Source organism: Triturus cristatus, chromosome 4_1 (genome assembly GCF_964204655.1).
Source record: "Triturus cristatus chromosome 4_1, aTriCri1.1, whole genome shotgun sequence".
Classification (NCBI taxonomy): Eukaryota; Metazoa; Chordata; class Amphibia; order Caudata; family Salamandridae; genus Triturus; species Triturus cristatus.
In genome coordinates this window covers 280900164-280926088 of record NC_140585.1, presented here as the reverse complement: position 1 = coordinate 280926088, position 25925 = coordinate 280900164, and the positions used below count along the sequence as shown (strand labels likewise).

Genomic DNA, 25925 nt, shown 5'->3' with positions numbered 1-25925 from the left:
TTCCTTCAAGACTTTACAAGGATCCCTACCAGGAGTTAACATGACTCCAAGATCTGCCTGGTGAACCCAACTTATTATACAGTCACCTCTGGAGGAGATGTAGATTTTCCCAGCAGTTAGTTTATTCTTGCAGTCTATGTCACCCTCAAAGTAGCCAAACAATTTGATAGGTTGACCACCATAAGCAAGCGGCCTGATGTCAGGCTTGAACACCTTCATCATACCCAATAAAGTTGAGTCATAAAAACACTTAGGAACCAAAGTGATTTTTGCCCCGGAGTTAAAGAGCATTTTGACAGGATAACCATTTATTCAGACACTGTCAATGGGATTTTTACACGTGTTCAAACAAGCTTGAGTCAAGACCTCTCCACAATGCAACTCATCAGGGTCAGAGTCGGACTCATTTTGAATCCACACTTCCTTCACTCGCTTGTTCTTCTTAAATTTTGATACCCTGCAGGCTTTCGCTACGTGGCCAACTTTTTCACATTTGAGGCATTTTGCATTCAGAGCAGGACACAACTTGTCATTGGCCAGATGACCTCCACTGTTGCAGCAGTAACATTTCCCAGGGAAAGGTTTTTTAGACCATGAAGACTGAGACTCAATTTGCTTAAATGTCTTAGGCTTAGTTACTGCTTGCACTTTATCATTAGTTGTGTTAAGAGTGCCGTTTTCTATTTTCACGACTTCTACATAAGCGAGGGAGTGCTCAATGCGTTTGGCAATTAAGATGACTTCATCAAGCTTGGGATCGTCCTTTTGCCACAGTTCATCCTTCACCTTTTCTATGGCGCAACCTAGCATAAATTGGTCACGTATACATTCCTCAAGTGCGCTTTCAAACTTACAAGTGGAGGCCTGCTTGCGCAATTGAGTAACATATACCTCAACTGACTCTTTAGGTTGTTGTAGGCATTTCCCAAAGTGGTAACGTTCTAGGATGGTGCTGACCTTGGGGAGATAGTGTTTGTACAGTTTTTTCAAGCAGATTACAAATTCATTGAGTCTTTTGGATTCGGTGTCATCAAGGTTAGGTAGATGTTCGAAAACTTCTTGCCCCTCGGAGCCTATGCAGTGTAAGAGTAAGGCTGACTTCCTCTCTGCACTCAATGGCACTCCGCACACCCTAGCGTAGTTGAGGAAGACCTTCTTCCATTTTGACTAGCGGATGGAAGGCTCACCTGTATTTGATAAAAAGAAGGGTGGTGGGGTGACATTTTCATTTTGAAGAAAGATGTGCCAGTCACCGAAGAAAGCAAGGTGGTGAAAGCACATCAAGAGTGAGTGTGCTTTCACAGTAATAGGAGGAGCGGAGGCAATTATGAAATGGTATGCCTATCACTTGAAACCCAAAAATTTCAGAATTTGTGGGAAACAATGGTTGCATATAAAAGTAGAAGTAGGAGACAGGCAGTATGGCAAGCTGTGCCCGTCAGCGTGAAATACAAGGTAAGTAGATGAAATCGTTATTAAAATTAGCTGTGCCTGCTGGCGTGATGCACCAGCGTTTGTTGATAAAGAAAGTGTAATGTGACACAATGAAATGATGTGTCCATCAACGTTAGACTGGCCTTGTTAAAATTCAAATAAATGCCGTGCACATGTGCGTAGGACGGCCCTCGTTATAATTTAAGTAAATGCTGTGCCAATCAGCGTAAGACGGGCCCCGTTATAATTTAAATAAATGTAATGTAACACAATGAAATGCTGTGCCCATCACCGTAAGATAGGCCTCGTCTTGGCAGATTGAAGATCAAAATTAAGGCAAAGCGAGTTGTGGCGCCATCTGCTTGGTAACAACACGCTCGGCCTGGAGGTTTCAATGAGGAGCGGGGTGGCGTCCTCAGTTGCTTAGCAACGCTCTGGTTATATTTCATGCTCGGCTTGGAGGTTTAAAGCAATGAGGAGTGGGAGCAGGGTCCTCAGTTGCTTAGCAACGCTCTGTTTAAGTTTTCCAAAGCTCCCAGTTGTTTATCGACGTCAGACGTAGCTTGCGTAAATGGAGTCAAAGGTTGCTAGGCTAATCAGGGAACATGAGCGGTGGAGCTGTATGCGTCATCAGAGACGAAAATGGTTGCGAGGGCCGAGAATCTGCGCAGGTCACTAGAGGCGTAAGAGTTGCACGTGGGGAACGATAATCTCAGTGAGTCAGAAGCTTAAAAATTAAAACACAGGGCAGTCAAGAAATGTTCACAGTACCTTATTGTTGAGGCAGGATAGAAGATAGGTAGTCTTATGGCAAGCTGAGGTTCCCAAAGTGTGTTAGGACGTCATGTAGTTCTGTAGAAGCAAGTCATGAAAGAGGACAGCTGAGGGTTCGTTTCAGGATCGTCGCCAGTGTAATAAAGCTGGTACACTGGATGGAGCTGGCAGAAGAAGATTTATTGAAGATAGAGTAGGTATCTACAGAGATAACGTCCTACCCACACAGTGCCAGCAGCAACTGACCAGTGGGAGTTCTAAGGACACTTGAACAAGATAAAAGCTCTAGAATGGGAACCCCATTGTAAGTGTGCTGCACAGAACATGATGACAGGCAGGTCATTTGGACAGAACACAATGACACGCAGGTCATTACAGGGCCCCCCTGCAGAACGTGTTGAAGGGCCCCTGATTCTCGCATATCTCACAGATATTCATTGGCCTTGGGCTGAATCGGGGCTCCTAGAAGGGTTAGGGGCCTTTGATCCACAGTGGTTGCAGGGGCCTTTATTACACTCCTGACTGGAGTACCTTTCTCAAGACAGTAGGGATTCACGTACAGTGGATACAAATTTAAAATCATTGGGTTTCACACTCGACAACAGGCTCTTCTTCATGATCAAATAAAACCTCTACTAAGGGAATATCAACTGATGATGCTAAGGAAAATGAAACCATTCGTTCAATGACAAGTCCCTAACAAAATAGACCAAGCAATGGTCCTCATCAGAATAGATTACGAAGATGCCCTACTGACCAGTCTCCTTAATTCAAGATAAGAACCAGTAACAACTGGTCTTCATGCAACTGCACATCCAGTAGCCAACGCTGCTGTGGTAATCACACCAACCTTGTATAAAATGATCTCTAGTGGGTTCCACTTTAAATGAGATGCCAATTTAAACCTTAGCTTCCCACCAACAGAGTAACCTGTATTAACATGCCAAAATACAATTGACAGAAAATAAAACTCGCATGCATGGTAAGAAGTAGGAAAGGAATGTAGCTAGGATTTTGAAGATTCATTAAACAGGCATTTTGGCTTTTGCGATATGTTTTATATTGTATTTCGGCAATGCATTTTGCTTTTTTATCTCAGTGTGTTAATTTAACTTTGATGAGATGTTATGATTATTAGTGTCTGATTTTACGTCGTTTTTTATGGTTATATATGTTTTAACAGAATAAAGAAAATGTACTTACTTATTAAACATTGGTGGAGCCAAACATTTGGAATTCCGGCACCTCATAATTAGGAAGGCACTTACTATAAAAACTTAAAGGTTCCTACTTCTAACCAAAGAAAGGCTCAACTCCATGGATATAGGATCACTGCTGGTCAACGGTTTGCCAGCCATGTGTACCTTCGAAGAGAATCCCGCTGAGGGGTTCCCTTTTATCCAGTAATTGTAGCATATTCTAAGGCATCCCACTTCAGAGCACATTAATTAGCTAGGACTGGGATAAAATGAAATATGTTACTTACATTTCATAGAACTGCCAGAGAGTAGCGTTCTGAATCCTCTGTACCTTCTGGATGGAGTGATTCGGCATGGTCAATTCGAAGGACTCTTCAATCTCGTGGAATTCCATGGAATACCGACTGATCTGTACCAACTGTATTGGAAAACATCTGTCAGAGTCTACAAACTTGAGGCAGTCTGTTCTGAAATTAGACTGGGTTATCGCGCATTCTGCAGCTGCTACGTTTTCTTAAAGTACAACAGAATGGTGTCCCTTTAAGGCCACCTGCCTGACATTTCAGTTTTTTAGAGTATAAAATGCGCTACTTTTCATCACCAAGAAAAATGGCTGGCAATTTCTTTTTTGTGCTTTTCGGCGCCTAAATGTCCACATCATGCTGCTTTTCTACTGAAAATGGCTGCCAGCTGTCTGTAGCTTGCACACAATTGCTACAATCCTTAGCGCAGGGGCTTGAACAGGCTTATCTCTAACTCCAGATCCCAACCTCCTAGGGATGTTCAGGTGCCAAGTCAAGAACTAGAATCCAGATTATGCTCTGTAACTCCAGATCCCAACCTCCTAGGAATGCTCAGGTGCCAAGTCAAGAACTAGAATCATGATTATACTCTCTAACTCCAGATCCCAACCTCCTAGGGAGGCTCAGATGCAAAGTCAAGAACTAGAATCCAGATTATACTATCTAACTCCAGATCCCAACCTCCTAGGGAGGCTCAAGTGCCAAGTCAATAACTAGAATCCATATTATCGTCTCCAACTCCAGACCCCAACCTTCTAGGGAGGCTCAGGTGCCAAATCAAGAACTAGAATCCAGATTATGTTGTCTAACTCCAGATCCCAACCTCCTAGGGAGGCTAAGGTGCCAAGGCAAGAACTAGAATTCAGATCACGCTCTCTAACTCCAGATCCCAAGCTCCTAGGGAGGCTCAGGTGCCAAGTCAAGAACTAGAATCCAGATAATGCTCGCTAACTCCATATCCCAAGCTACTAGGGAGGCTTAGGTGCCAAGTCAAGAACTAGAATCCAGATCATACTCTCTAACTCCAGATCCCAACCTCCTAGGGAGGCTCAGACGCCAAGTCAAGAACTAGAATCCAGATTATACTATCTAACTCCAGATCCCAACCTCTTAGGGAGGCTCAGGTGCCAAGTCAAGAACTAGAATCCAGATGATGTTCTCTAACTCCAGACCCCAACCTCCTAGTTGCCAAATCAAGAACTAGAATCCAGATTATATTCTCTAACTCCAGATTCCAACCTCCTAGGGAGCCTCAGGTGCCAAGGCAAGAACTAGAATCCAGATCATGCTCTCTAACTCCAGATCCCAACCTCTTAAGGAGGCTCAGGTGCCAAGTCAAGAACTAGAATCCAGATCATGCTCGCTAACTCCAGATCCCAACCTCCTAAGGAGGCTCAGGTGCCAAGTCAAGAACTAGAATCCAGATCCTGCTGGCTAACTCCAGATCCCAACCTCCTAGGGAGGCTCAGGTGCCAAGTCAAGAACTAGAATCCAGATCATACTCTCTAACTCCAGATCTCAACCTCCTAGGGAGGCTCAGGTGCCAAGTCAATAGCTAGAATCCAGATTATAGGGTTGAGGCAGTGCAACAAGATTTCCTGAGAGGGGCATGCACGGATCGCTTAGGCAAATGGTGAGCTGTGTCCAAAGGAAATACTATGGATGTGGAAGAATACTGATTGCAATTATGTCATTAAGGAGAATTTGCTTTTCTAAAAATGTCCTAATTCTTTTTGTCTCAAAGGCTAATTTTTTCTTCTCATACACATACCAATTTCTCATCTTAAACAGAAGCTATTGCAGACAAACTACTATTTAATGCCAGTTGATGCAATCCACTGGTTTCATTTGGCAGCAACTGTCCGGTACCAAGTACCTGCACCCCTTTAATTGGACTTCTTAGCACTGCTGCCATGCATTCAGTGTCAGAGTTCCAGCACTTCTCATGACAAACAGGTACTCTAAATAGTGAGTATTTTCAATTTAAAGCACTAATGTAATCCCCTCCTGGCCAAAGAAACCCGGAAGGCACACTTAGCAAGTCAGCTCAAAGCAGTCTGCTCTCCTTTCCTACTTCCAGGAGGGTTTGACATCAAACATATAAGAAAACCACCTGTGATCAGCATAATGAGCAGCTGATATGAGCAGGCCTGGAGCCTGACAAACGGTGGCTGCTGAAATACCAGGATTATCCAAGGAGCTGCTGAGAAGCAGGCCAGGAGGACGTTTTACATCCTCGGGAACTCTAAGGGCTCTAAAGTAACAGTGCCAAATCACAGCCATGCTATACAACTGGTGCACATTTTAGGAATAACTGAGTATTTTTATGCTCACCTTTGTTTTTACACCTTTGTGGACAACATGGAATATTTGAAGCGCATTTACCAAGGACACACTACAATGCATCATCATCCTACAGTACTGTAAATGTTAGTTCAGGACTCTGAAATATCTTACGTATCGCAGTTGGAAGGAGTTGCCATTAATGCTATGCCACATGGCGTTCAGAAGATGTTGGTTCAGGTTTCAAACTATCACAACTGTTTCCCCTTTCCCGAATCCTCAATCCAGGAGATAAAGTAGCAAAAGGGCCTTTTTCCTAACTCCCCTCCCCCTCCAGCCCGCCTGATCAGCTAAGTCAATGCTCTAGATATTGTTGCATAACTAAAGCATTCAGAATGAACACTTTGCATGATTTAGGTGGGGTTGTGTGGAACAGCATCCAAGATTGGAGGAAACAGTTCGCAGATGGGCTGTGGTAGCATGCCTGTGATGCAGGTATAGCGTCAAAATAGGCATAGGGTCCCCTGGAGCCGCAGAGGCCAACTCCCAAATTGCACACCACAGTGCATAACAAACAGGGTAGTCTCTTATTGGACCAGGCAGAAGCATTTCAGGGCAATACTAGTGCAATGCATGCATAGCTATGTGCAGTGCATGCATAGATATGCGCAGTGCACGCATAGATATGCGCAGTGCAAGCATAGATTTGTGCAGTGCATGCACAGATATGCGCAGTGCATGCATAGATATGTGCAGTGCATACATAGATATGCGCAGTGCACGCATAGACTGGCATGCACCAATAGCTATTTTGATTGATGCTCTGTACACATCAGGAATTACTTGAAGTGTCCTTAAAAAAGAATACTTCAAAACTCTTCACAATTTTTTGTTATTGTTTTGAATAAAAAGGTTAAATGGCAAAAGTACTGCAAGCACTTTTCTGTGAATGTCACCACTTTTGAATCTGACGTTTCTGATTCTAGTCCTTGTTGCTCAAGGATTCCCGAGCAGCTGGTAACATGAAACTTTGAATGTAAGCCTGTTATTCATTACAGCGTTGAGAGTATGCAACGCTGCAAACAGCATAAAAAATGGATGATTCTATTAGCAAGCACATGTTTTGAGAGTGACGTGCTGCAGCCCCAATCAACACCATCCAAACATCATTCACATCCCACCACCATCCTTATAATCTACCCTGCCTCTATACACCAAGATGGGTCTGGATTAAATGCACTGCACCTGTGACCGGAAGCGTTGTATTTGCATTCTCATTGACTGACCAGTGCACAATGTTAAGTTCAAGGGGCAGTCAGTAGTTCAAAACTGCCCAGTCACCAGTGCAAAACTGCTTGATCACCAGTGAAAACTGCTCAGTCACACGTGCAAAACTGTCCAGTCATCAGTTCAAAACTGCTTTGTTACCAATACAAAACTGCTTGATTAGCAGTGCAAAACTGCCCAATCACCAATGCAAAACTACTCAGTCATAACTGCAAAACTGTGTAGTCACTCACCAGTAGAATGCATGTTGGTCAACCCCTGTTTTACAACAATGCAAAAATTCGTTCTGGAAGCATACATTACGTCTGGGCACTTAGGGAGATGAACAAGTTTGTACCTTGTATCCCACAGCGGGTACTGCATTGCCATCCCAGTGCATTGGTATTGCTTGGCCTGACGAGGTCAGCTTTCTGGTGGTTAATATGCTGGTTTTACTACTTGAAAAGAGAAAAAACAAACTTGGTTAGTAACATAGATGTCACGTCTCTCCATGCCACGTGTGGCGCTTACATCCACCCCAGGCTTGTTAGCCAACAGCACGCTGCATTTAGAGACAAGTGGAGTGTATTCCCCTTTATAGGTGCAGACTTACCAGTACCCACAATCAAAATGCTGTTAGCCAGAAACCCAGGCCTGGCTACAGGTGTCACATGGGAAATGGGGCCACGTAAGCCCTATGCCATATGGATATACGACTCCTTCAGCCCTACATAAGACTCCCAACCCCTCAACCATACAGACACCAGGTTCTGATGCTTCTGCCTTGATAACTAAGGCCACTGTAATTGGGGGTTATGGGGGTGCTGAAGGACATGCTGGATGTTTTTTTCCCGACATAATGAACACTTCCCATAGCTTATGTCATCGAAAGACTGCACACAATACCAACTGTCTTCAGACCCCGTCAGAAAAGAACAGGATCACATATAAAGAAATGACCTGGGGCCACTTTTTGAACAAAGTTTTGCGCAAGTGGAAAAAATGGAAGCGACTCATTATTTGCTATATTACTAATTGTATAACAGGGCACAGAGCAACTACGGTTTACTCCAATTAGTATGGACCATAGTACATTTGCAACATGAAAAACGGAGCACACCGTTTTTGAATTATTTTCGTAGTGTGCATATATTAAGGAATTAAGAAATTTTTCTCCACTTTTCAAATGTAAAAGATGAGACTAAACATGAGGCAAAAATTGTGCTCCATCACATTAAGTGAGCAGTAAACGTAGCATCAAGTCTGTTTATTGCATTTAAAGTCATGCAGTCAGCAAACATGGCCTGACGAATTGACTACACTCTTTACAACAGTAACTTTTATTTTGGTTTTAAAAACCCAAAAATAAATAAAAGGCATTGTCATTTACAATGCCAATAGCTCAAACTCGCGTAAATGCAAGACCTATTGCATTGCCAAATGCTTGTCTTGCATAGAGAGCTGGATTCAGTAGAAACCATTTGTAACTAGTCAACTGGAATTTCCCCCAGGAAACTTTAGCCCGGGTTGGTTTTGTACTATGATCTGTGTAGTTTCGCTTCTCGAGGTATTATTGCAACACAAGTATCACACACATGACTGGTAACCTAAATTGCCGGTATTGTAACCCTTATGTAAGTAAAAGAGGCTGCTACATTTAGCATTGGCAAAGTTGTCCGCTAAACGAATAGTAATTATAAAAGTGTGTCACCCGGGATACCGTCCGAGCACTAGAATCCAAAAGTAAAGGCCAAGTAGCATAGGAACGCATTGGAACAGGGAGCTCTGAAGTAGATTCACCCCTTGTTAAGTGAAACTGCAGCCTGTGGAGCAAACCCCAGTGTCCGTCATCTTGAGCCCACCCACCCATGCTGTGTTCATGCTTCAGGCACGAGGAGCGCCCGGATATTCTGTGCACGGCTCGGGGTGGAGGGCAGCCGCTGAGTGAGTACTGTCACAGCATGCATGCGAACATTTTGGAGGAGGAAAGTGGGAGATTTAAAAAAATAAAATTATCGAGAAAATGTGTTTCTCCCATTGATGTCTATTGAAGAAATGAAATGAAATCCAATTTATATAGCGCTACTAAACCCAGTGGGCGGAGGAACCCTCGCTTTCAGCAGTGATGCAGTGAGTGATATTCTGCGCACGTCGCTGGCTAGTCTATTAGAGCTTGTGTAAACACTCCAGCTGTGACAGGTGTGCACAACTGCAACCAATGAAAGGCTAGGCTGTTGGGAGGTGCCAACCTGCCATCTGACAATCTCTCTCATGACTGGGGGTCTCAGAACTTCCTGCGCGAGCTGCCTTGATACCATTAACAGGACACGCCGCACCGCTTTGAAACTGGGAAACGACCTACCAACTTTCCATTATGCACATTCGTTTCTTGAGGGATACTGTGCTGGGATTGTGTCCACATTTTCCTTAATTGCAGCATTCTTTGAAAAGCAGGCAAAAGAATGGCGCAGCTGTTAGACGCTCTTGAAATGCGAGAACAATTCTAACAAGGGCATCTTTCAAATGTGCGCTCTCTGGCCGTCCCTTAGAAATGCTGGCATCACCTAAAGAACTTTTCTTCTTCACCAACATGCACAATCTATTAAAGTCCTCTTTCTCGAATACATGCCCACTTATTCGGTTTCATCTGCAATATTGAAAGTCACTGTACATCAGCGCACCCTCTAATATCAGGCAGTGGCTATGACTGTGCCTTCTGTGAAGTACAGTATTGCAGTTCTCGCTCTAAAATGCAAGCAGGGTTTAATGCACATCTCAACAAGCATCGCGGCACCGATGCTTTACTTTTTTTTTTTTTATATTTTTTTTTATTGGTTTTAACATATTTATTCCCCCCCTCGGACAGGTAAACATTCTGTACATTAATATCATGAACTTTATGTTTATCATATTTAAATAAGCATTAAAGGAAATTTGCAAAATACATTCAATGTTCCACAGGGAAAAAGAAACCCCCAATCAAAACAATAACATAGATACATTGTACCATTGATAGTAAATCAGATTTGTTGCTCTCGCCAAGATGTGAGAGGAGTCCAGATATTCATGCCCCTTTCACGTCGCCTTTTGCCTTTCCGCTTATATATAGCTATCTCTATATTATGCACCGCTAAAAGCCTAGCTAGCCACTGTTGGAAAGTGGGTGGTAACGGGTCTAGCCAAGCCGAGGCTAGACATAGACGCCAAACGGCCATAGCAACAAAAATAAAATTATAACCGTTTTCAGATTTATCTGAATCTTCTACCCCAAGTACCAATACCTCTGGTGACAAGACAACCTTTCTATGAAGAACAGAGGTTAAAAACCTCTCTATATCTTGTACCAGAGGTATTAACACTGGGCAAGAAGCGAAGATATGGATGGAGTTTGCTTTAAATAAATTGCATCTCGGACAGCAAGTCCCAATACCAGTTCCCCATTTTGCAATCTTGTCAGGGGTATAATAGAGAAAAAAACAGGTTTTATAAAATTGTGCCAGAAGCTTAGTAGAGATAAGAAGCGTTTGTGCTAACTGGTAGGAGTCTAAGAATCCTTCTTTAGATATATCGAGTTTACTTTGCCACTTTATTGCCATTTTATCTAGATCGTCAGGGAGTTTGTCCAACAATAACTCATAGACTCCACCAATCGAATGTTTCCTGGAATGTATAACTGTTTCTACTACAGTAGATTCTTCCCATAATGTTTTTAGTCCAGATTTGTGAGTTAGGAAGGCCCTAATCTGAAGATATTTAAAGAAGTCCCGCCAATCTAAGCCAAATTCTCCCTTCAAAATTTCGAAAGATTTAATACCCTGGTTAGTATAAAAATCCCCTAATTGTGTTATTCCCAAGTTATACCATTTATTAACGCAGTTATCTTTAAAGATAGTTGGTGGAAGTATTGGGTTATTTAATACTGGGGTGTAGTGTGAAAATCGTTCAATTCCTAGTACTTTTTTTACAGCCTTCCATACCTTAAAACAGCTAAAGAGAGTTTTAAATTTGACCTTTTTATGATAACTATCATGTATATGTTTCCAAAAATAGCCATAGCAGGAATTCCCCACCAATAGCTGAAAGATTGAAGCCGTATGTTCCTCTGTATTATTTTGACTTTGTAATAATTCCTTGCTGTATAGTAATACACACGACCAATAATATCTCCTTAAGTTGGGGAGAGCTAGCCCTCCTCTGTCCTTAGGAAGGGTAAGATATTTATATGCCCGCCGGGGTTGAGCATATGACCATACAAATCTAGAAAAAGTACGTTCCATTACTGTAAACCACTGATTAGAGATTTCTAGGCAAACTGCCCTGAATAGATACAATATCTTTGGAAAGTACACCATTTTAATTGCATTAGCTCTTCCAATAATAGAAAGGTGGAGATTGTCTAGCCGTCGTAGATCTTTTTGAATCGTATTTAGTAGTGGTTTAAGATTTAAGTCCACAACTTCCTCTAGTTTGGAAGAGATTGTTACACCCAGATATGTCGCTCCCTTCACCACCCTAGGATCATCCATCAGTATTTTTTGATTTAGAACAATTTGTGTTTTTCCTTGATTTAATGCATAGCCAGAGACCAACCCGAATTTCTTGGCTTCGGCCTCAATGGTCAGCATTGCTACTCCGGGGTCGGCAGTGACTATAGCAATATCGTCAGCATATGCTAATGTTTTTGTTGCATATCCCTGTAATATAATGGGGGTTATAAGATTGTTTTCCTCCAAATAACGAATGAAGGAATCAATATATATTGCAAAAAGCAATGGCGAACAAGGACAACCCTGGCGAGTTCCCCTGGAGACTGCAATTTCCTTGGTTAAACTTCCATTGACAGATACAACAGCCCTAGGATTATTATACATTTTTTGTAACGCCTGAATGCGATTTTACCAAAAGTAAAGAAATAGATGTTTTTTTCTATTTCTTTACTTTTGGTATAATCGCGGCACCCGCGCTTTACTTTTAATGTTAAAAGTAAAGCGCGGGTGCCGCTATTATAGCAAAAGTAAATAAATAGATTTTTTTTCTATTTCTTTACTTTTGGTATAATCGCAGCACCCGCGCTTTACTTATAACATCAAAAGTAAAGCGCGGTTGCCGCGATCATACCAAAAGTAAAGAAAACAAGCGGCACTGAAAGCGATCGCATCGCGATCGCTATTGTCAACAACTAGTAGTGCGCGCGCACCACAGAGGAGCGGGGGGAGACAGCATGACAGCAAGGCGAACGCGCACTGCTGCGCGTGCTGGCCACCATCGGGAATGGGCGTTTCAAAGCGGGAAATTGTCCCGCCTTTGCACAATCGCGTGCCGTTTAAAAAAAAAAAAACACGCGCAAGCCAATGCCAGACGGGGAAAGCAAAACCACACGCACAAGCGGGGTAGCTTTCTAAACCCCGTACAAGAGGTCTCGCGCTGCGCGAGCAAGGTTGCGCACTGCAACGCTAGGCGCGAGACCTAAAAACTATACATTAAATGCCCACAAGAATTTAAGGGCATTTAAGAATAAACCAAAGTAATATAACATCCAGCTGGTTTGTATATGTCTACCACTGGAAGCTATTATTTCTCACACCCTCTCCCTGACTCAAAAGCCACTTATTACCTGGTCTGATGTCACAGTCTTGAAAAAAACAAATAAACAGGGCTTTCAGTGGGCCAGGTCCCTCTGAATCTCAGGCCCGTTAGTATTTTAAAACAGACATTGAAACAGGTCCCTTTCCTTCTCTGCATTCATGTCCTTAACCTCCCACGCAAAAACTTGATCGATTTCTGAACAATGAGTGCAAAAACGTTCAGGTAACCCAAGTCGTTTCTGTTCATATTCCACATGCTTTACCTAATCTTGCATTCCCTATGATTGATTGACTTTCTAGGATGTCGCATTTCGTTTTTTTTTACAGAGGGCATATTACTCTAGTGCACAATAAATGAATAATAAGTATATAAATGAATAAGTGATCGTTCAATATGTGGCCTCTCTGTAAAGCACACAGAGCAATGGTCACATATGCCAGTTGCAGTTGTGATTATGATATGATATGATCTGAATTTGTATAGCGCAACAAATGCCCAAAGGCGTCAAGGCGCTGGATGCCAATCCCAAAAGTATACCTGCCCATCTCCTTATCAAAAGCGGAGATGGGCAGTCACATAAAAAAGAGCCAGGTTTCAGAGCCTTCCCGAATGGCATGTAAGGCTTTGTCCGGTCATAAGCTATTAGGGTTTCTCCCCCTCATTCGTACTATCTAGGCAGAGTCCAATATCATCCCTGGAAGTTTCTAGTAAATCATTGAGAAACTGTTCCGGGACTACCTTGCTCCTGAGAAGCCTATGACCCTGATCTTTTAGCTTAACATTGGCATTCGTGGTGCCCTCCTGGATTTTGTAACATCCCCGGTGCCCCCACCCAACCTTAAATATATGGGATTGTGATCACTAAAGTGAGACCATTGAGCTGCATAAGACACAACCTGGGGAAACAAGCATGTGGTTATAAAAATATAAACACTTGTAGAATTCACTCCTCTTCCCTTAAAAGTGGGAATATGGTCCTCACCCTTATTAATACTCGGATGTGATAGGCCAAACTCAGCCAAAGTATCCTCTAGATAACCTCCTTGCTGCGTATGCTCAAAGTGCAAATTTGAGCAGTTCTCAGGGCCAAGATTATCAATGACATGGCAATCCTTTGTGCACAAGTGTATATTAAAATCCTCTAAAATTGACATTGAATCGGGAGTGTTGTATTTATCCCTATATGACTCTCGAAAACATTTTAGGCTACATAACTGTTCATTCACAGATTTACAGAGTTTCTCTCAAAAGAGTTCTAAAAATTCACAATAAGTAGTTTTGGCGTATTTACAGGTGTTATTTGAACCACTAAGCTGTTGCAGGAATCAGAATCAAGTTTACAATGGGTACCTAAATTATTTAGGGAGATTAAGATTCATAAGCCACCCTTAGCTCTATCCACTAAGGAAGGCTGTGTGGGTTCAAAATAGGTCTTGTAACCGTCCACCCAGAACATGTTGTCAGTTTCCCATGTTTCTTGTAGGCCCACCACATCATACTCCTTTAAAATATAAACCCATCTTGTTGAATCATTCTTTTATTTTTTAAGCCCACTATATTCTAGCTAAGGACATTTAAATATTTGTTTATACTGACTACCTTTTTTATAGTAGGGCAAGGTTTAACAGTTCTTAGGTGAACCTTGCTCTTTACTAGGGAGGAGAGAGGTGGTGCAAGTCAGTCGTTATCATCCAGTTAGCTCAGTAGGAAGGATATACTAGTGGATTATGTTCTCTTTTCAGATGCCCACCCTCCACAAGCCTCAGCTGATCTTAAGCGGATGTCCAAACGCGAGAGGAAGACTATCCATATTTCTTAGTCTGTTATCTGACAGCCCCCCTACTCGTGCACAAACTGGTCTGCATACAACTCTGGGGTCCCCAGTCTGGGTTACCTCTCTAGGAGGATAGAAAAAGCCAAGCGGCAGTGCTTAAATACCCCCTGAGCCCTGATTAAAGCTACCATTAAACAGCCACCCGGCTATATCAGCCTGGTCAAAGTTGATAATAATGCAGTCACCCTCTCCTAGTTTAGCTCTCCGACCTACCCATCCTACCCGTCTGGCCATAATAATATGCGAGGACGACTGTGCCCCAGTGTCTGGCAAAGTTTTACACCAAAATTCAATTTTGCGGATGAGCTCTGTAGTATATTGCAATAGTCATTATTAGATGTTATTAATGGCAAAGCCACCTGTTTCCGTACTGGGAAGAAATAAATGGGAAAATCTCCCGTAAGGTTCTAATAGTCCAGAAGCAGGATGACAAAGTACAATTGACCTACAAATCCAAGGAGAGGTGAACATCCAAGATGATTCCTAAGTTTTTATCTGACTTAGAAGGAGTGGGCAGTGCTCCCAAACTGTCCAGCCACCATTTCTGGTTCTATATTTGTGCGTGAGTTCCAAACATCAACACCTTAGTCTTCTCTCCATTCAGCTTTATATAACTCTTGCTCATCCAAGTGGCCACTGATTCTATACAATTGTTGAAGTTAGTGGCCATGACTTCTGTGGGCCTGATTCACAGAACTAACTTAAGACAAAATCCTAAACGTACTACTTTTGGTATTCACAGAAGGCATTTAGTAGTAGTAAAGATAGGATTTTGTCTTAAGTCTGTCTTAAGTCTGTGTCAAGTCAAATTTAAGTCAAACTTAAGACACAATCCTAACTTTACTACTACTAAATGCCTTCTGTGAATACCAAAAGTAGTAGGACAGACTTAAGACAGACTTAACACAAACTTAAGACAAACTTAGGACAGACTTAAGACAGACTTAAGACAGATTTAAGACAAACCTAAGACAAACTTAGGACAGACTTAAGACAGACTTAAGACAAAATCCTAACTTTACTATTACTAAATGCCTTCTGTGAATACCAAAAGTAGTAAGTTTAGGATTTTGTCTTTAAATTAGTTCTGTGAATCGGGCCCTATATCTTTAGGTATGAATGCAATAATCTGTGTGTCATCGCCATACAACACAATTTGTAACCCATAGGAACGGATCAGTCTGGCCAGTGGCATGATATACACGTTAAATAACGTAGGGTTCAGAAAAGATCCCTGAGGGACTACACAAGGCAAAGAAAAAGGGTTAGATTTGTGTTCGCATAAGATCACCAGTTGCATCCTATGAGATAGAAAAGACGTGGGCAATTTCAAGGCCATATCTTCAACACCCAAAGACTTCAGGCTTCAGTGAGAAGGGTGTGAAAAATCGGATCAAAGGCTGTGGACAGGTCTAAAAGAACGAGAGAGAAAGATGCCTGCCCTTCATCCACTAGATGAACTAGACTAGAGTAGACTAGGGGCGCTCCTTTACTGTGCTGGGTCCTAAACTCTGGAATTCTCTGCCGATTGCTCTCAGATCCTGTAACTCACTACTTCAGTTCCATAAGAACTTGTAAACTATACTCTTCAGCAGCCCTGATTAGATATCCCTCTTACTGTGCCGTGCTACTGTACGCCGATAGCGCCGGGAGACCCTTTTGGGCAGCTGCGCGCTCTATAAGCTTTTTAAATAAATAAATAGATGACCGATGCTGTCTGTTGTGGATATAAGGGCGGTTTCTGTGCCATGATAGAATGGAAAGCCAAACTGTGAAGGACCCAACAACTGTTTTTGCTCCGCGTAAGTCAGCAAGTGATGGTTAAGGTGCTTCTCCATGATCTTAGTGGGGAACAATGAAATGAGGCGATAGTTCTTCAGATCCTTTGGACTAGAATTGGATTTCTTAAGAAGAGGTGTGACCGCAGCCTCTGTCCACCATCCATTATTAATTGCTCTATTCATGATGTCAGTTAAAGGAAGGGGGTATAGTGCTAGCAAATGTGTGAATTTTAGTGTGTATGTTTAAACTACGCCCTTAATGATAAAGGCCCCAGCCCCCCCCCCCCCCTTTCTTTCAACCCACTTAAAGCCCTGCAAGCAAACACGCTTTGAAGCTGCTGCTTGGGCAGATGCTGATCTTCAGCCTGCCCAGGAGACATGACAGAAGCAGTGAAACTGATAATGAAAGGCCAAGTGTCTTCCATTGCCTCCTTCTGATGTCTGCAGACCTGGGGGAAGGTAAGTGATGATCTGCCACTACGAACTGCTGTCTTCCGTGCCTGCTGTAGGTGAAAATATTAAGAATGAGATTCATCCAAACATGAATTTCAAAGAACGTATTAATACAGGATACTTACAATTCCATTATCCTATCGATGTCATCCATGGGCACAAACCGTGGTCTCCTGCGAACCTCTTTCTCAGTACCATAAGTCAAATTCTTCTGGATCATGTCTTAAAAACAGAAAAAAAAGAAGATGTGAAAGAACTGTGCACCTCCAGAGGAGGAACTGTAGAAATGGAAAAAAGAGGATATGTAAGAATTGTGTACCTCTAGATGAGGAACTATAGAAACAGAAAAAGAGGATATGAAAGAACTGTGCACCTCTAGTGGAGGAAATAAAGAAACAGAAAAAAAGAGGATATGTAAGAACTGTTCTCCTCTATAGGAGGAAATATAGAAACAGAAAAAGAGGATGTGAAAGAACTATGCACCTCTAAAGCAGGAACTACAGAAATAGACAAAAGAGGATGTGAAAGAATTATGCACCTCTAAAGGAGGATCTACAGAAATAGACAAAAGAGGATGTGAAAGAATTATGCACCTCTAAAGGAGAACCTATAGAAATAGACAAAAGAGGATGTGAAAAATCTGTGCACCTCTATAGGGGGAACTATAGAAACAGAAAAAAGAGGATGTGAAAGAACTGTGCATCTCTAGATGAGAAATTTCAGAAATAGAAAAAAAGAGGATGTGAAAGATCTGTGCACCTCCAGAGGACGAACTATAGAAACAGAAAAAAAGCATATGAAAAAACTGTGCACCTCTGGAAGGACGAAATATAGAAACCTAAAAAAGAGGATATGAAAGATCTGTACACCTCCAGAGGACAAACTATAGATACAGAAAAAAGCATATGAAAATAATGAACTTCTGGAGGAGGAAATATAGGGGCATATCAGCAACAACCGGCGATAATTATCGCTCAGCGCTCTTAGCGTGAGGATAATTATCGCCGGGTAACGTGGATTTTTATCGCTGAGATAGCGTGTTATTAGCAACGTTTATCTCCTCAGCGATAAAAATCCTCAAGCTAACTGCCTAACGTGAGATTATCGCTGGAAACCCAGCGATAATCTCACGTAGTGTGGCGTTAGCTTGCTGATAGGGACTCACAAACTTAGCCATGATATCCACCTTCCATAGGATATCATGGCTAAGTCAGTCCTGAAGCAGGCGTAAGGAAAGTAGCGATAACAGGGGTTATTGCCACTTTTCCTGCCGCTATGCTTCATAGCGTGGGGCTTGATGATAGGAGAAATGTCACCTAGCGACATTTCTCCTGTCATGTTAGGTCAGGAACGCCCACTTTGCATCTCATTAGAGATGCAAAGCTGGGCGTTAGGAATCCCGAAGCTAAAGCAAGGTTTCACGCGTTAGCGTGGCCTTGCTAATTAGGCGATAAAATTATCGCCGCTTTTCTGCCGAAAACGGCCGCAAAAGCGGCGATAATTTTTTATCGCCAGCTTGTAAATATGCCCCATAGAACAATAAAAAAGAGGATATGAAAGAACTATGCATCTCCAGATGGGAAATTTCAGAAATAGAAAAAAAGGAGTTATGAAAGATCTGTTCACCTCCAGAGGACAAACTATAGAAAAAGAAAAAGAGCATACCAAAGAACTGTGCACCTCTGGAGGAAAAAATATAGAAACATAAAAAAGAGGATGTGAAACTACTGTGCACCTTTAGAGGAGGAACTATAGAAACAGGAAAAAACAAGATATGCAAGAATTGTGTACCTCTAGAGGAGGAACTATAGAAATATGAAATTAAGAGAATGTGAAAGAACTGTGCACCTCTAAAGGAGGAAATATAGAAACAGAAAAAATAATATGTGAAAGAACTGTGCACCTCTAGGGGTGGAACTACAGAAACAGAAAAAGAGCATATGAAAGAACTATGCACCTCTAGAGGTGGAACTACAGAAACAGAAAAAAGAGCATATGAAAGAACTATGCACCTCTAGTGGAGAAAAATGTATTTACATTCTGACCCTCATTCCGTGTTAGTTGGTAACTGGCATGATTCTGGCCAAATCTTCACTACAATTAACAGCCAGTCCGACTTTTTGGGGGCTTGGAATGGAAAATAATATTCTGGGCCCAGAAAGACCAGGTGCAAAACCACTTGTGGGTCCCAAATCCAGGCCTGATTCCATGCACATTTTACTCCAAGTTTGAGCATGAGGAAAATGAGCACAGAAACACATTTGACTTTATTGTGTGCATTTGCACACCAGGTAGAACTTATAATCGGGCGGAGCAGTATCGTTCCCAGTGGTGATAATCTGTCTGACTTCAATAATGGTCTTTCTGTACAATTCCAGTGTTGAGTTGTCCTTCCAGCACACTACTATTCTCTGATATCAGATAATACAATTACCAACATGGTTACAACCTTCACATCAACCATCATGGTTACAACCATCACAATCTTCACCTGTGCAAGCACATACAGATAGTGGATGGGTGAATTTTGCTAAACAAAACAGGAAAGCATGAGGGTCTCACGGAATTCAATATTATAAATATTTATATTTATATATTTTATATTTTTAACATTTATATGGCACAGCGAATCATCCCCAAGGGGATCTCTCGGCGCCTGGGAGGCAGATAACAGGATGGACAATGCTCCATCAAAACAACCACGTTGAGAAGTTTCCTAAATTGTGCCAAGTTAGGGCATAAATAATGTGCAAAGACCAAACGTTCACAGGAATTGTAACTTTTAAGTTTGTTTCCTTTTATTATGGTTCTTACTGGAATTTACCTATGTCAATCCTTCCCATTGCGGTAACTAACAATTACACTCAGAAAAACAAATTTTACAAAGACATATTTGAAACATAGATGTAAAAACCATGCTGTCAGAATCCACACAGCAATCATTATAGAGAAGACCTATTGTTAAACAATTGATAAACAATCAATGATTGGTAACAAAAAAAAAAATTCTTCCAAACACGTGAGCACGTCTCAGCAGTATTCAGTGTAATCCCTCCAATGGGTGAAACTTCCATACATCTATCAATCTGGAAAGCTGACTCCTTAAGGACTGTTCTCTAGACTTCTATCTCTGCCAAGCAGGGGTGCAGATAATAAAATTAATCACAATTGCTGTCACTTTTACAGTGTCTCTGGTAACACCCATGTTGCATCCTGCTCTTCCTTCTTCCTTGTCCTTTTTAAGTGTCTTGTACTCTGCTGCTCAGCCAGTTTCTGTGAGGTCACCCGCTGTTCTATTTGTGTATGTTTAAGTGTACTGTCAGTTACCTTGGAGGCTGAGTAGCAGGGCAGCTGCTCCCGGTGGGGCCTTTATTGGAGCCTATACTGGATTCTGCTATCTAAATTATATGCTGTGTCTATTTCTCCTATGACTTCATATCAACAATAAATCTACATCTGAAACACAGCAACCAAAGAATCATCATTATTTTTGGGATTTTACAACCCAGCATTTTTCTTTTTACAAGGTGAGGCTTGGATACGACTTCTGAAAGTTCATGATGAAGTCCAAAAGGAACAAAAGTTATTGGTCTATTTCCACTCCTATGACATAGTTAAAAGGAATTGTCCTAGACCAACCAATCATTCAGGCATGGATACACATTTCACGACCTCCCAACATAGGCATGAAGGCATGTCCTACTACTACAGACAACCATTTGGCAAATTCCTTCAGGCAGATTTGATACAAAAGGCAGCACAAATAAAGATATTGATTGTAAAGTGAAAATATTCAGAATACACATACATGAACCTTGGGAACTATTGTAGCGAGGATACCTCATTTTTGGTCTGGCCTTTGAGACAGGTGCTGCTGCCCTAGGACTTACCTGAGACCAACAGGTCTAGGCCCTCGCAGCCCTGGCTCCTGAGCCTTGAGGTTCCAGTGTCTTCACCTACTAACACTCTTGGCCTGTATCTCTCCTGCCTCCGCCAATCCACTTCTTGCTTTTTTTCACTCTTTGTGTCCTTTTTCACTATTTTGCCATTTTCTGACTTTTTGCATCCTGGTTCCCTCTGTGCCACCTCCGTTCATTCGGTTTCCCACCTCCAGCACCAGCTCCCTCTTGACCCATTCCTTCTCACAGTCCTGATAAGCCCACCCACCACTCCCTGCTATCCTCCCAGGACTTAATGACAGCCACAGCATAGAAGAGCATAGGATGCACCACAGCCACGCCATAGGCAAGCCTGTCTGTGCATGTTCGTGCCTGGACCGTGCCCTGTGCCACAAACCTGATCCTCTCCCCCACACTCCCTCCCAAACTCCCCTGCGTAATTCCTCCAATCACTTAACCCAGGACGCCCATCCCCACGCTGCTGCTGTACATCCCCATGCAACACAGAAGGAGCTTTCGCTCACACCCACTGTCACTTCGTGTGTAGTGTCCCACCCACCAAGACAACACCCACCACACCTCCCGCTCCCACCTACAAACATGCACCCCAAAACAAACTATCATGCAAGCTACTCAACACTTGCTCACTCAGCAAACATACCATGAAAATGTGCAACATCCTGGACAGCAATGGTCGAGACCTCTTCTTCTTTAAGGAAACATGGCTGACGAGTCAGCACTCACCATCACCACTGCCAGTGGCGTAGCTAGGAGGGGGGCGATCCGCCCCAGGCGGCACTATTTTGGGGGCGGAAAAAGGCATTCAGATAAGGCTTGGCTTGCTTTCGTGGACGTTCGAGGTGAGCAGAGAAGGAAAACGACTCTGTCTCTTCCTTACTGCCCAGAAAAGACACGGACAATGCCCTCTTCTTTTCTGTGCTGGCAGCTGCCCCCACCCCCTCTCTCTTCCTATAATTCCCTCTCTTTCTGTCTTGCTCCTCACTTACTGAAAACCGTGACTTGAAGAAACGGTTCACAACCTCTCTTTCCTTCTTTCATTTAGTTGCTTCCCTGTGAAATGGATCCAAAAAAGAAAAACACTCTTCCTGGAAATGCCTTTTTCTGACATTTTTCTATTCCAAAGTGCAGCTGGATGGAGAGAAATAGAAGGTTTTAAATATGAAAAATAAATACATAACTAAATAAAGCAAGACAGAGTGGTTGCAAAGTGGCCAGATTGGTTTTATGCACATCCAAATACATCAGCCGCTGCCTTACTTTACAGAGTTTGCCAGTGAAGCGCTACTTTTGTTTTCTCGTCTTTCTTTGAAAAGCATTGTTGTCCCCAGGTGGGGAAGTGTACCATTCCTGGAGGTACTGCAATACCTGGTTGATGGGTGGATTGGAAAACAAAATGTGTACCATGGCTCTGTGTTTATGGATGTGGTCTTTTTAAACTATACTGCTTACGTTTTGTAAGGATATAAGCAATAGATATTGAAACGGTTCCCTTCAGGGCCCTGTAGTCATGTCCTTAACTCTTCAGGTAAAACCATTCGCTGATTTCGGAATAGTGAGTGGGAGATCGTTAAGGTAACCATGTTGTTTCTGCTTACATTTCACATGCTTTACTTGATCTTGCATTCCCTATGAGTGCTTGCTTTTCCTTTTTTTTTAGGCAGCATATTGCTCTTATCTAGTGCATATTTTGAATTGAGCCACATCCAAGTATTTATAGCGGGCACAATTAGGTTGTACCTGAAGGCAGTGCGAGTTTCTCTCAGTGGGGCATTATGGTGTTCAGTGGGGGAGAGGATGTGGCACTATGCCCAGAGCTGTCGAATTTGGAACTAGGGAACCAGGTTCAGCCTTCATGACCAGTCCACCAGACCACTCTACTGAGGGAGCATATTTCCATGCTAGACCTTAGAAGGCCCCACTAGACCTTACTTATTTATTTATTGTGTGTTATATAGCGCTGGCTGGACCCGAATGTATCAGAGCGCTTTACATTGTGAGAAACAGCAAGTTACAACAATCGTCTCTAATACATTAAACAAGCAAATTTCAAGGTGAAAGTTAAGATAATGGGCGGCAGAGAGTGGGAAGGGGGAATCATGGTAAGACTAGAAGGATAGAAGGGAGGGGGGGAGAGACTCAGAGGGGGGAGGGGTATAGGCAGAGCAGGCAGAAAGAGAAAGACGTTACCTCAAGGGAAAAGAAAAACATAGCGACGAAAAGGGTGAGCTCAGGGTATAGTAATTGGGAGCGAGATTAGAGTGGAATTAATAGGTATGGTGGACGAGAATTAGGAAGGTGGGGAGAGAGGAAGAAAGGGACAACAGTAATGATATGGAAGCGGGAGAGGGGATAGGATAGAGCCAGGAGGGAGAGGATTGAGTAAAGGTGGCCCAGGGGGAAGGGGATAAACTTTGAGGATCGTATGAGTGGGAGCGGAGGGGAGAGGGGAGTGCCACATGTAAAACAAGATGGTAGTTCCAGGTCCGAGGGATCAACGATAGTCAACAACAAAATGGCTGGTGAGTCAAAAGTCAGAGGGACAAAAAGTCCCCGATTCAGACCGGGGAGTGAAAATTAAATGCAGAAAAGGTGGGGAAGTCAAAGAGGGGTGAGTAGATCCAATGTCAATGGCAGGGGGCTGGGAACAGTAGAATGCAGTGGCTCTGGATCCCTGGGGCATCAGCGGTGGCAGTCCACCCAGCATAGCTCTCTCCCCCCCATACCTGTAAAGGGTTCCCAAGTCGTAGCAGACAAGATCAAAGTAGAGAACCTCGGCAAGTACTGCCAGCATGGTGGATAGCGAGGCAGCAGCGTGAGATAGGACGAGAGTTTTCCGGGATGGCAGACTGCAGGCAGGAAAGCAGGTACAACGGGGCAAGCAGAGCCGCCGCACTCACTATCGGAAAGGCAGGAAGTTATGGCCCGGTGGAAAGAGGGACTGTACCGTAGAGAAGAATCTCGTCCCCGTTCAAACTTCCGCCTTTTGAAGTCATTCCGATGGTAGAAAACGCTGCGTCCAGGCTGGTAGGAAGATCAGGAATCCACGTAATTTATTTGTGAGGGAGGCAGCAGGGGGAGAAAAACGGAGGTAACGGGACAGTGCCTGACTTGTCCCGATGTCCAGAAGGGTAGGAGACAGCCGCAGGAGGACCCGAGCCAGCCTCCTCAATAGCCGAACCAGGCGGCTCCCCTGGGCATCGGCCATTTCGCCTCAGAGTCCCAGAGGTTTGGGGATCTCGTCCCCGGATCAATTGTTCGCCATCTGGAGCCTGCCGACGTTTACAGATCAATTCGCTGAAGCTGATCTTACATCAGCAGTCCATGGGAATTCGATTCCGAGGGCAATAGGAGGGGTGGAGGAATGATAGCAGCTGGACGGGGGATGCCCTGATCTGATGTCTGCCTGGGTAGGTGTTGGCTGCGGGACAAACCTGGGCCAAACACCTCTTTAGTCGAACCAAGAGGTTCCACCGGGCATCGGTCATGTCCTCACGCCGTCCGCTGTCGATTATGGGGCAAATTACGGGGAAAAAGAGGGCTTTTGGGCGAAAACAGCATTCCCTGTCCGGGAGCTCCCGACTGGAGCTCCACTCCTGGCGGTCATCTTGGTTCCGGTCCTTAGACCTTAGAAGGCTTGATGTCTTAGCACAAGCAGGTGTACCCTAGTGGTGTCAATTGTGGGTTAACCTTGAAGGCCTGTCCACCACCATACATACTGAAGTTCATCTCCAGTCTTGCGGGCAGGCCTACAAGGCAGCACATCCTAGAGCAACAGTGATCCAGTCACTTTGACTCTGTCACTGAGGTCGCATGAACCTTGAGCATGTTAGGGCGGTGCGAACGGTGTGACCGCACTAGGTACCTATTTCGGGTGGGTGCGTAGTGTTTGCAAGTAAATTATGGTTTTAAAAAAAACTTGCTGCCTCCTTCCTGGCCTCCAGCAATTTTCAGAAACAATAAAAATGTCATGATAACTTCGGTGATTAATGTTCTTCCTAGAGAGAAATCAGAGTTTTGTCTAGTGGAAGGGTTGACTCCTGGAAAGGTAGCACAGAGGGTTAAAGTGCCTCCTGCAAAGAACATGTACCATGCAGATAACAAAGTGCACTGCTTTAATGGAGGGACTATGATGAATGGTCATTTAATGTCAGCTGTAGATGATGGATCCCTGAACAGTGTCATGTATGTGCATGTTTGCATTGTGCTGGGGGATTACCAGGTGATTGTTCATGCAGCTCTCTGATGGATGTCACATGCAGTTTTTCTGAGTCCCCAGATAGATCATGCAGTCTGTGTGTTCTCTTTTGTACTGTCAGTCACTGCCAGTCACCGGTGTATTCAACTGTGTAGCCTTGGACTGGGTCATGTATGTGCATGTAACTTGCATGATCGAGGTAACTATTAGCGGCAATACTACGTGTCTCTCGGACCTCTTTCAAGTGCTCTCTGTCCTTTTTCCCCAGCACCCCACCCCCCCAGTGGCGGCAATCTGAGGGATAGCCCCGAGCAGCACAAGCTCTAGCTACGCCTCTGGCTGCAGGATGGCTGTTTGTGACACAAACATGATTTGGTTTTAATAGTTTATGTCTATTATACACCTACATAAGGCAGCACAGTTTGTGAGCGCCCGAGGGTATGTTTAAAACTATAGTGCCTTAAAAATGTTGAATGATACAAGAGGGGGGATCGCTTTTTCAAAATTAACAAGCAAGGACGGGGTAAGGGGAGGGGAAAAGGGAACAGCTCACGGAGAAACGGTGGGTAGGAGGGGGAAAGTAGTAACAGAGGAAAAGATGCATTGGCTAAGCCAATATTTTCGGCCTTGGCAAGCCTCAAATGTAGTTTTGTAATTTTTATTTTGCAAACATATGCAATAAACATTAAATGGGTAAAATTTAAAAAGTCACAATGCCACCACCTGAAGTTGCCATGCACATAATTATTAAAAATAAAAGTAAAACAAATAAATGATCGTGTGCAAAAATATACAAAAAACAATGTAATGAAAGCAGAGATGGTCTAGCAGCCCTGGCATTGACCTGGTCTACTTTTTAAATTGACGTGTATTCACGAAAAGAGAGAATGCAGTCACT

At 43.2% G+C, this 25925-nt stretch overlaps 1 protein-coding gene across 8 annotated transcripts in view; it reads right to left on the bottom strand.

The window, feature by feature from the left end:
* LOC146854273 (uncharacterized) overlaps positions 1 to 25925 on the bottom strand; it is a 471193-nt gene that overhangs the window by 35794 nt on the left and 409474 nt on the right. For 4 of the 8 annotated variants that reach the window (XR_014981190.1, XM_085652053.1, XM_085652055.1 and 1 more), the window contains 3 exons: positions 17038 to 17134; positions 7617 to 7716; positions 3695 to 3825 (listed from right to left, as the gene is read on the bottom strand). Coding sequence is in view for 4 of the 8 variants with exons in the window: in XM_085652053.1 (XP_085508179.1) it covers positions 3695 to 3825; positions 7617 to 7716; positions 17038 to 17134 (328 nt within the window). In the remaining 4 variants the exon portion in view is untranslated. The remainder of the gene's footprint in view (positions 1 to 3694; positions 3826 to 7616; positions 7717 to 17037; positions 17135 to 25925) is intronic. The other 4 variants (XR_014981192.1, XR_014981191.1, XM_085652054.1 and 1 more) reach the window with 3 other exon arrangements.